At 37.4% G+C, this 12,056-nt stretch overlaps 1 protein-coding gene across 1 annotated transcript in view; it reads right to left on the bottom strand.

Moving 5' to 3' along the window:
- Positions 1 to 1,966: 1,966 nt before the first annotated feature.
- Positions 1,967 to 12,056, bottom strand: part of tfpia (tissue factor pathway inhibitor a) — a 75,289-nt gene continuing 65,199 nt past the window's right edge. The window contains exons 5-7 of the mRNA XM_084724237.1: positions 10,166 to 10,225; positions 4,726 to 4,914; positions 1,967 to 2,037 (exon numbers count right to left, since the gene is read on the bottom strand). Coding sequence (XP_084580363.1) covers positions 1,970 to 2,037; positions 4,726 to 4,914; positions 10,166 to 10,225 — 317 coding nt within the window. The 3' untranslated portion in view covers positions 1,967 to 1,969. The remainder of the gene's footprint in view (positions 2,038 to 4,725; positions 4,915 to 10,165; positions 10,226 to 12,056) is intronic.

The raw sequence follows: 12,056 nt of genomic DNA, 5'->3' as shown, positions 1-12,056 counted from the left end.
TCCCTCTTACCTGTTGTGCTGTTTATCCTTAAAGATCCTTCTCAAACTGTGGTGCATGTACCACTGCTGGTGCATGAGCTCCCTCTAGTGGCACACAAAGGAATGTCAGAAATATATATTTTTTTTAAATTAAATAGTACCATCCAAATACTGCAACATTTTTAATGAAAATACAGAAAATATCAGCTGACTGAAATGGTTCAATATCATCCTGCGATGTAGTCATGATCATGTATGTAGCCTGCATATATGTCATCCATTTGGCAGTTACAAACTAAACTGTGATGGCAACTTAGTAAGCAGAGGCAAAATGAAATGCTTCACAAACACGACAATCATGCCTCCAGATGGGACCTATTAAGAAGTGAAGTGCACATCAGTAGGAGATCATTTTGAGCAGCCATGTTGAACATGTTGACCATGGCTGTTGAACTTTATAACCAATGCACAGCAGGACGGATGTATATCGTCATCATTAACATGCAGAGGCTACATGCATTACACCTCTTGTTCTGGCTGCACTTTGGATGTCATTAATTTAACATCTGACGTTGTGTTAGCAGTTTCAACTGAACCATTATTACCAATGCACTGTTGTCTGCTTGTGCATATGGAATAAATGCACTAGTATTTTTTCCTCTGGCCTGTAGTACTGTTTATTCACCTATACTATTTTGGTGTGAGTTGACTAGTTTGGGACATATAAACCATACAGATGTCTTCCTTCTCTTCAATAATGGAAATAGATGACACTCGACTTGTGGTGCTCAAAGCACAAAAAATACATTTGAAAAACTCAATGCCAATATCTCTTTCCAGAAATCATGACCCAGTTGTTCAAAATAATCCACAGACCTTATTGTGACCAGTTACATTTAGGAACTACTTTCTTTTCGCAGAACAGGGGTGTATTTGATGTATCGATGACCACCTCTTATATGATGAATAAGTAATAAATAAGCTTTAAATAATTTCTAAAGCATATGGAAGCTATGAGATCTCTGTGATCATATTATTTTAATGTGTTTTATCTTTTCTAGCCTTTTTTTCTGTCTTGCTTGCTTTTTTTCTGTGAAAAACATTGAATTTACATGCATTAACATGCAGAAGATGGGACATAAAACCATAGAAAAGAGAAGAATATTGTTAAACTTTATTATATAAACTCTTACAGTCCAATACATTACAGCCATGATTATAAAACAATACAGTGAAGCAAATACTGTGCAGCCAAAACGGAGGCAGTGCTGACAACCTCTCTGAAAACTTACTTTACACAACACTGCCTCCTTCTGTATCCTCCCATCAACAACACCTACAGGACTGCAACAGTGATTTATGAAACTGCATAACATTGATTAAAAAGAAGGAAAAAAAAAAAATGTTCACGCTTAATCTGACAAAATAAAGCAGTCATTACCTCGTTCACATTGATTTATAGCTGCGAGGACATGGTCATCTTGATTAATGTGTGTGCTTGAGAAGATTCTATATATTGTTGCTGTTGATCCCAGAATAAGGATTGTCCACCAGTTTAATCTGCTAATGCTGTTGTTCACATTGATTAACAACAGTGGAGCTTGTAGAAAAGCATTCAGTTGCTCAGCTGTACAGACGGTAAATATGCAGCAGAGCATTCATTTTGTTATCGAACAAAAATCTTGCCCCGACTTTGGTGTTTCCCATAAAAGTAACAGTGAAATCAATATGATCATAACAGATGCTTTAAAATTAAAAAGATATTGTTCATACAAAAACATTGAAAAATATTCATACATGGAGAGAGCTGCTATATTAGACATCAGCAAAACAAATATGTTTTTTTGTCAGTGAGATATAATGAAAAAATGTGGATAATGATGATAATTGCACAAGTACTGGTGCACTACAAAACCATAGATGTGAGTGAAGCTAAAAAATAAAATATGGACATAAATACAGGGGGCTCCAACTGTTTAATGCAGAGTCTTCAGACTGAGCGATTAACGATGTTGTCTATGTTTTTCTTCCTTATTCGGATCATCTTCTTCCCATGAGCTGCAACAGAACAGAGCAACAAAATATATGTTATTTTAGACACTTGTAATTAAAATTACTTACACCTGCTCTTGCTTAAAGGGACAGTTCACCTCAAAATCAGATGTTCATATTTTCCTGCAGTGCTATTCATCCATTTAGCTTAGACCTCGGCAAAAAATCTAGCAAAGACAGTCAACCGTTAAACCCTTATCAGACCTTTATTTTGAAAGGGGTCAGCGCTGTGTTCATTGGTAATGATAACCGTATCATGTATATTTAACTGTAACTTTATTCACTCAACACTGTGCATCCGTGTTGTTTATGTTGTTTGTCTTCTACTTTTGCGGCTATTATCATTGCAACCTGTATGCATCATGCATGCTACACTGTAAAACATCAGGTTTTGGACATTGTCAATAAAGTATTAGCCCACAGTTCATCACATGGTAATTCAAAAAGGGAGAACAACAGTAGAAGTGCCTTCAATACTTCTGACCATTCCACTTTGAGAAATTTGGCCATTGTTGGGACATTATATCATTTGTCTCTGGCCCACGGCAGCCTGATCAACTTTTTGTGAAAAATTGACGAATAATTTCCCACCCTGGATCGAGACACTTTTGGTGTGAGATGTAGAGTTTTGGAGATATCAGCTGTAGAGACGTACTGCCTTCTCTCCAATATAAGTGAAGGAGAGTGCAGGCAACTTGTGTGCACCAAAAAAATACCTCTGAAAAACTCAACATCTCTCTCCAGAAATTATATCCGGTTACGCAAAATAATCCTAGCTCTGGGCAATGTATCGATATCATAAAGTTCTGTGTAGAGTTTTCATGTTTTTGCCGTGGTCCCTCAACCATCAAAAACATGTATGCCAGGTCAATTCTCCTTTCAGTACACCTGACCGAAGCGCTGGTGTACAGCCGGAGTTGGTTCCAGGCGGCTGCACAGCAGCTGCTTATACTGTTCTTAATTCTAGGAGAGGTTAAATGTAGAGACTGAATCTCACTGTCTCTTGTACTCTATATAATGATGTATGTGGCAATAACCGTAACCTTTAGTTTTATATCATTCTTAATCTAGAGCTGTAAGAAAATGTCAGAAAATAGTGAAAAATTTCCATTCCAGTTTTTCAAAGTCCAAGGTGATGTCTTTAAATATCTCATCTTCTCAGTCTTAAACACAAACACATTCATTTTAATATGATAATAAACAAAGAGAAAAGCATATTTGAAAGGGAAAAAACAGCATTTTCTGTCTTTTTGCATGAAAATGATCCTAAACGATAAGGCTAATAAATTATCAAAATAGTTAAAAAAAAAAAAAATAGTTTAGTTCTTTTTTTTTTGTTTTACCACTTGCCTGTTTGAGCAAGTGAGTTGCCAGATTTACTAGCCAAACATGACATTTTACTTGCCCCGGTGAGCATGAAAACACAAGTAGTTATCCCTACAATATTGTTACAATATTGATTTTAAAAAAATCAAAGTAAAAAGTATCACAATATTTTATTTTGTCCATATGGTCAAGCCCTAGATAATCCACAGACCTTGTTGTGAGCAGTTTCATGTACCAACTGTTTTCTTCCAAAAAAAGAAGTGTGCATCTGCTCTTAGATGAGAGGCTCATGCTCAGCGGGATATAAACATTAATTGCGTCCTTCTCGACTGAGCTGTAATGTTAGCACCACTGAGTTAGCTAGCTAACTAGATACAGTTCGCAGGTGTAGGTCAGAAGAAAGGAAGGACCACATACCACATACTGGTCCGAAATCTTCAAAACTCTTAGCACAGCATATAATACTACTGTCACTCCTGACCTCCTAACCCTAACCCTCCTGAACCTCTCTTGGCCTTGTTTGGTGCCCCCTTGCAGCCTACTACCTCTAAAGTCATGCAGACTGTTCTTGTCTTCACCATCCTGTTGGCCAGGCGACTTATACTCCTTAATTGGAAACACCCTCAACCTCCATCCCACAACAGGTGGGTGAAAGAGCTGTTACTGTCCATTAGACTTGAAAAACTTAGATTCTCCCTCAATGGCTCTCTAAACTCATTTGAAAAGACTTGGAGACCTCTCTTAAATCATGTTGACTCTTTGACATCTCTGCCTGATTGTGATATTTGAGCCCCCCCCTTCTTTTATTAATTTTATATTTTAACTATTTCTAATTTGTTACTTTTTAAAATATTTCCATTTTATTTACTTATTTATTTGTTTTCGGAACTGGTGTATTTGTTGTATGTACTCAGTATTCTTAACAGGATGTTAATGGATGCACAAAGATAATCACTCTCCTTTGGGTGGGGTGAGATTGTGGGAGGGATAAAGGGATAAAAGAAGGGAAAAAATGGAAAGAAAAGAAGTCTTCATCACATTCCACTGTTGTGTTGGTGTCTGTGTAATTGCTTCCAATAAAGAAAGTTAATTAAAAAAAGAAGAAAGGAAGGAGTAACTAGGTCGTGATTTCTGGAAAGAGACGTTGCTGCTGAGCTTTTCAACTCTGCAACTCACACCAAAATAATCTAGATGATAAATATCACTACAGGTAAGACGAAAAATATGTATCTGTCCCTTCAACAAAATGACACATTTACGCAGGCTATACTTTTTCACAATTAAACAATACTAAATAATGAATTCCAACTTTTGTTTTCATAAAATGGAAACAGGCAATTCTGAAATAATCTCTTAACAGACTCATACCCTTTCTACTCCTGATGCACTTGATAATACAGTCTTTCCGGTATTTGAAGTTGTTCTCGTTTCCCCCGCAGCCGCTGTAGTAAAACATCTGACATCTCTTGGTCATGGGGTTGTACGCAAACCTCCTCTCTGAACTGTGACATGTTCCCTCCTCCACAGGACTGAGACACACCTCTGTAGGCTTCGGTTCTGCAAATCAGAGTAAGAGCCAGAAAACAGCAAAGCATTAAAATAGCAAGCAACCCACAATTATTTTCATTAGCATTCATTACAAAATAGTGTGCTGTGATGTACATCATCCTTTAAATGATGTATCATTATAGGGAGTTGGAGGATGCATGACCCTAAAGCACCTAAAGACTAATGAAGCCTCTTTGCTTTTCAACATCTTCAGCAACAACAGCTCTGAACTCACCATGGGTTCATATCCTCACATATTTATGCTTCGGTCTGACTCTGGAATAGATTTCGCCCAGTGTCTGCAGGCTCTCAGACTTAAATTGACGGATTTAAAGAAGTGAGAGTTGTTATCACGGCCTCCCACAGGGCTCTGTAAGCTATCCTCTTTGATTCATTCTGGAGCTTTCTTCATGGTGAGAAACAGCTGCAGTTGAGTCGTAGGAAAGCTTGTTAGCAATCACAAGTGGCCACATGGATTTTAATAGGTAAACACTTTAAAGGTACAATATCCACCTCATTATTATTTCATTGTTGGGGTCAACTGGAACAAATAAATTGATTAATTGCCATTAAACTGCCAATAATACTGAATATCGCTATCAATCGCAACAAAGTATTAGACAATATGACTTTACAGAAGTAATGTGTACTTTGCTCCTCAGTTTAAGAATTATTTCATGAGATAAAAACCTAGTAATAGTTCAAAGTGAGGGTGCAAGATTAGGGCCAGGCAAGGAGAGGTATGGCAGGATTTTTTTTCTGTAGTAGAGATTTGAGATTACACCAAACTCCCTTTAAGAAATATGACATACTAACAATTCCTTACATATCAGAGAAATTACGTAATTCTAGAAACACAAGATAAAAGGTGTCATATGTCGACAGCCTTCTTGTCAGTTCGGCATCAATATAATCCATAAAGACAAACTGTACTACTGTACAAACTTTACGATTTTGATTTTGTCTCCTCAGCTCGTTAGTAGCTTCTGTTAGTGAACTGTACTATTTTAGTGGGAGAAGACAGAAGGAATGAGAGGAGAGCTGTTTCAGAAATGAAGATTTCTGACTAAAATAACTTAAGTCTTTAAGTAACTGCCTGATTTGCTGATTCCTGTTTGGCTCTGGGGAGAGTGCACCCACCTTCTGATAATATTAAACATTATTTCATCATGGTTAGGAACTATTTTTCATTCGAAGTAGCTCACATGTTTCAAAATTGCAAAGTTATATCATCAAAATGTGGGGACACAAAAGCACTTGTTCCCCCGGTCTAATAGTGGGGCTGCAGCTGCTCCACTCGCTCCATTGCTCAGGTGCCAGTGGTCATAATATCTGGAGGAGAAACTCAACAGTTTCTCAAAATATGTTTTTCATTTTGTATCATGTCTCAATTATAACTAACTGATAGGAGACTGAACAACAGCTTCCTGCATCCTCCTTTATTTACATGCAAAAAGTCAATTAGCTACAGAGATCACTTGGTGATGAAGGATTCACCGTTATAGCTAAGACATTCATTATGGGAAATTTCCCTGTGGATCATGCACCTCATGTAGCAATACGATTAAAAACTGACTAATTCAAAAATGTACAGACATAAAAGAAGTGCAAAATCAAATCCCTACTTCCCTCTAGCTATACCAATGTGATTGATACTACTCTGTCAATGTAAAATATACTTATATAAGTCAAGTTTAAAATTCTGATCCTGATTCTGGTTCTGATTTTGATTTACAGTGGAGGTGTTACTGAATTCATTATCTGAATGAATGAGGGAAACAGTTTGATCCCTTTGCTGTAAACAAAATTACTTTGTAACTTCCAGGATATAACCTATTCATGTTATTACACATTGTTATTTTTATCTTTGAACATTTTTTTGTAAGTCGCTGCAATAATATAATTGCAATTACTAAATTTTATTCATGGGGTATTACATGTGGAAGTGATATTAGATTCATTATCTGAAAACTCAGGCTAGTGTCATTGTAACTTCCGGAATATTACTTATTCCTGCCATAAAAATACTTTCTTTTTATTGTTTTTGAGTTTTTTTTTTCTCTAAGATTTTTTTATAAGTCACTGCAATAACATGTGTTGTGTCGAATATCACATGTGGCTTGGATTACAAATTATATATCTTGAAATTGGAAGTTGTTTGGTTTGATTAGTTTTATGAATGATGAGAAACCTGAAGACTGCAGGGATTAACATGGTGGTTTTGTAATAATTTTCAGTTTGTATTGGATCCAGAGCTGCTCTGGTTTGTAATTAGTTGCTTTATTTTGACACAGGTATCTGCATTACAGCCTCTCCCACTGACACTAAAAATGTACTTCATCATACAACCACTAGATGTCAGTCTTTGGTTTCAACACTGCAACATGAGCTTGGTAGAGTGACACCACATTCATGATGTATGCCAATTCTATAAAACTCATGTTCCTGCTTTTGTGACTTTTTAATCCAGCGGTGAAAAACAATTGCGGTCTGATGTGTATTACTGACATGAATTATTAGCATATGTTCATGTAAATCAAATTTAAAATCTGAATAATTCATCTTTACTCTAAGGAGTGTTGCTTTCACGCCAGCATTCTTTCTGAGAGATCTTTTTGTCACATGCTGTTGATCTAATCGCAGAAATAAAAGCAGAAAAACAGATTGATTACGGCACCAAGGCTAACTCATCCTGAATCTTTCCCTCTCTGTATTTTCTGACAAGAGTGAAATTGAATTCTTAAAATTATAACACCTTGAATGAGCGGAGGGAGGCAGGCCAGGGTGTCCCTGTGCTCTCCCACTGCGGCACAAAGGAGCCTTGGAACGCGACAAGTGTGATATATGCTCCCTCACTCCTAATACACAGAAAATTAGTGAGTGTGGGAATATGTGACAAATGGGCTGTGGGAAGGAGACACTGATGCACTCTGTTTCTGCCCTTTGCTTCACACAACAGAAGCAATTTTCCAAGCTGTCTACCATCTATGCATCACTGCACCTTGGCATTTTATTTTATTTTATTACAGTTACATTATTGGCAGCATACACTGCTTTAATAAATGAGCTGGATTTGCTTACTTTGAGGTTTAATTCAGAATTCAGCATGGGCTGGTTGCAGCTCTGCGGACAGGGTGATTGATTTAATTACGCCTTACAACAGTTAATCTATCCCAAATGTCTGGTGCTCCGTGATGTCTGCAATGAATTAACTTCTTCTGGCTTTGTGCCACGCTGTCTGCATTTATGAGTTTCGTCTCATCTTGAAAGGAAAAAAAAACTATTAGTCACAATTTATTCTCCTCGCTGATCAAGAATAGTGAAGGAAAAATTCAAAAGAGCAAAGCTATTTTTCTGTGACCACTTGTGCGGACCATGTTTCATTGCCCCAAGCAGAAAATGTACTAACTGCACAAATGTTAGTTGGAAGCTAGCAAGCAACAATTCAGGGCACGTTCACACCTGAATCTGGTCCAGTTCCTGAATCGATCCAGTGTGAGGATGATATATTCAGTTTGGTTTGGTGGTTTTTGTTCACAAAGGCAAAACTCAAACAATCCAACAACAGAGGTGAAGTCATAGGACCCAAGTTCAGGGAAAACATGAACTGTAGTCTACGATGACAGACAAATGATTTTTGATGCTATATGAATTGTGCTACGAATCACACATATGGTATTTGATAATTAAGAGATCATTTTACAAGAAAGTGACCTCATGATCTTCTCCCTCCAAATGCTAACATTAGGCACTGAAGGATGATTCCTATGCATTTTCATACCAAGTCAAACAACACTGGGTCTTCTTTCTTTCTCTTCCAGGCTGATAAAAGGACCAGGAGTCCCTGGATAAAACTAAAAAAATATAACATAATGTTACAAGAGTGATGTTGGTGCTGATGGTGTATATTTTGCGACAGAAGAGCTGCATTTTACTGAACGGTTTCAAACTATTATCAGTATTTACCCCTTTGGGTAAATGTTCAATCGAACTAAACAAGGCTGGTGTGAACATGCCCTAAGTTTGTGAATATGGACACAATGTCCTCCTTTTTTTTTGTAACACTCAAGAATTTCCAACTAATTTATTATCCACTGTCAATTTGATTTCAGACTAAACAAGGCTGGTGTTGTGAACCCACCCTAAATCTCACAGCAATTTCTGAAATAGTCACAAAATGTAATTAGTTTAGACTGTGACGCTCATGACTTTCAAACTAATTTATTACCCAACTTCTGGCTGGTCAGTTACAGCATTTTAAGGTCTGTAAGTTCTGTATAGCAGACTTTCGCTATGTATATCACGCAGTTGCTATGGATACAGTTCTGATCAGAGACTCTGGAGGAGCATTAAAATCATTTTTAAATCAATAAAATGTTTTTCAAATGAACATTTTGTGTCAAATTCTATTTATTAGTAAATAGCAATTCAATAAGCAGAATAATGTACAGCGAGCAGGTCATTATGGCAAAATAAACCCCTTTAGGATGTTTCAAGACTCCTCCACTTTGTGTTAGGCTCCTGCATCACCATGTTGGAGTTTTCACTCACTTGACATTATCCCTTACTCATTATCGCCTGTGGTCGAGTTAGCAATAACATGCAATGTATGGTTATGCTCTCAAAGTAAAAGGTCATGAGCAGATTTAGATGCTAAAACTAGGTGGTTAGGTTTAGAAAATGAGCATGGTTTGGGTTAAAATGGCTACTTCCATAAATCAATCAACCATCCACTCTTTCCTCCTCCCTGAGTAGACTTTCCCACTCAACTACGCTCATCCTTATTACTTTAAAAGTCTTGCTGACTCAAAAATATTGACAATTCCTGTCCACGTGCACAAATCAATGAATAACATTTTGTGACTACTTCACCAACTGCAGTGGTACTGGGCTGCAAGTAATATACACAGCCACTGTGTGTGTGTGGTCAGAGTAGCAGCTCAGCCTTTAACTGATCTCTGAACTCAGAAAGAACTTCAGTTCTGTCTGTTATTATTTTTCTCCAGGCTCTCTCTCTCTGTCTGTCTCTTTTCCTCTTGTCTCTGTGCATCCATGTACATTCATAAATGGGATGGCAGAAGCAAAAAAAAAGACCAAGGTTTTGCTCGAGTTGAAATGTTTTTCAACTCATGCGGACGTGTCTTCACCTCAGTTTGCACTGGAAAAATACATGTTTATTCTCGCCCACTTGCGTCTTTCCATTGACTTTAATCATCCCACAGCCCTGTCTGAACACACCTTCAGAGTCACACTTTCTTACCTTTTGGCTGTGTATTTGTGTCATTCGTTTGCACCAGAGGTTCAGGTACAGTCAGTTCCCCTGAGAGAAAAACACATACATAAAGGGACGTGTCATTTAAGAGAAAAAGTTCAACATTTTGTTATTTTGTCAACATTTTTGCTTTCTTTCCCAGAGTGAAATGAGAAGATCAAAACCTGAGCGTTTAAGGGCAGTTCTGGTATTTTTAAATCTTGGCACTATCTTTTCAGAATTTTGGCACTAAATGGCTAAGCAGGAAAAAGTTTTTGGACTTGCCTCAGCTGTGGATTCTTGGGGGCACATATGCAAATACAGATAATAGACCCACTTTCCAAAAATTATGATCCAGTTACTCAAGATAATGCACAGATCCTGTTGTGAGCAGTATCACATCAGAACTACTTTCTTTCTGCAGTGGAATGTACTGGACCTACTTTCTTTTGAATAGAGAGAAAGTAGTTCTTACATGAAACTGCTCACAACAAGGTCTGTGGATTATCTTGACTGACCAGGTCATGATTTTTGGAAAGAGACACTGGTTTTGAATTTTTCAAATGTATTTTTTTGTGCTTTGAACACCACAAAGCCAAGTGCTATTTAGTCCCAACATATTTGAGAGAAGCCACACATCTCTATGGCCGATGTCTCCAAAACTCTGCAACTGACACCAAAAAAATCTAAATGAAAAAATAGCACCAAAGGCCCAGGGGAAAATATGCACTTTTGGGGTCAATTGTCCCTTTTAGCTTGGCTGGTCCCCCACTGTGCAGGGCTGAGTCATGATAGGCCACATCCCAGTTCATATTTTCCTCCGCTTTGTGCTGTACTGTATGCAGGAAATCGGCAAGTGAGATTTTCTTCACATCTGCGGTTTAGATGATCCTAACTCAGGTATTCAAATATGCAAGGAGCCTAGTGTGGATTATCACATATATCTCCAAAACTCTGCAACTCACACTTAAAAAATGTAAATGGAGAAACAGTAGTACAGGCCAGGAAATAAATATGTATTCTTTGGTGTTGGGGCAAACTGTCCCTTTAAAGGGTTAGTTCTGATATGAACTTGTGTGTCGGAAAGAGCTTTCTGTAGTATTTTTCTGCAGTGTCTCCACTTGCCTGGCAGAGTGACTCTTTGGACAGAGCCAAATCTGGTTTCTGTTTCTCCCCTCCCAATCTTTATGCTAAGCTAGGCTAATTGCCTGCTGGCTATAGCTCCACATTTCACACACAGACATGAGAGTGGTGCCAACCTTCTCATCTCCCTCTCAGAACAAAAGTAAAGGTAGAAGTATATTTCCCAAAATGTTGAACCGTTTCTTTAAGGAGTGCTTCACCTTCTACATGTAAGTAAAAAATTTAAACCTTAATTACACAATTGCAAAACTGAATGCTTATTTTATTGTGTATCTGACTGATTTACTTTAAAGGAACAGTTCGGCAGAATTAAAAAATACATTTTTTTCTCCTATATATAGGAGAGAAGGCAGACATCTATAATGTCTCTATAATGGGACTTGGCTTGAAAAAAAAAAAATTGAAAAAAAAATTCAACAAGAATGTCTCTTTCAAAGAAATCATTCTTTCGAAGAAAGTATTTTAGTATAGTATTTTTTAGTATTTCTGGTACATTCTAAAGTAGTTCCAGTAGATTCTACTGCAGAGTAGTTCTTACATAAAACTACTCACAACAAGGTCTGTGGATTATTTCATCAGGTCGTGATTTCTAGAAGGAGACACTGCTTTTTTTTTTGGCAGTTTGAGCACCACAAGCTGATTGCCATTTAGACCCATTTTACTGGAGAAAAGGCAGACATCTCTATAGCAGATATCTCCAAAACTCAACAACTCACACCAAAAAACAGAAGAAATGTTGGCTAAATAGCATTACTGG

Source organism: Lutjanus erythropterus, chromosome 8, assembly GCF_056507025.1.
Source record: "Lutjanus erythropterus isolate fLutEry1 chromosome 8, fLutEry1.hap2, whole genome shotgun sequence".
In the NCBI taxonomy this organism is placed as follows: Eukaryota; Metazoa; Chordata; class Actinopteri; order Lutjaniformes; family Lutjanidae; genus Lutjanus; species Lutjanus erythropterus.
Note: the sequence above shows the minus strand (reverse complement) of the source record. Positions and strands in the feature narration are given on the sequence as shown.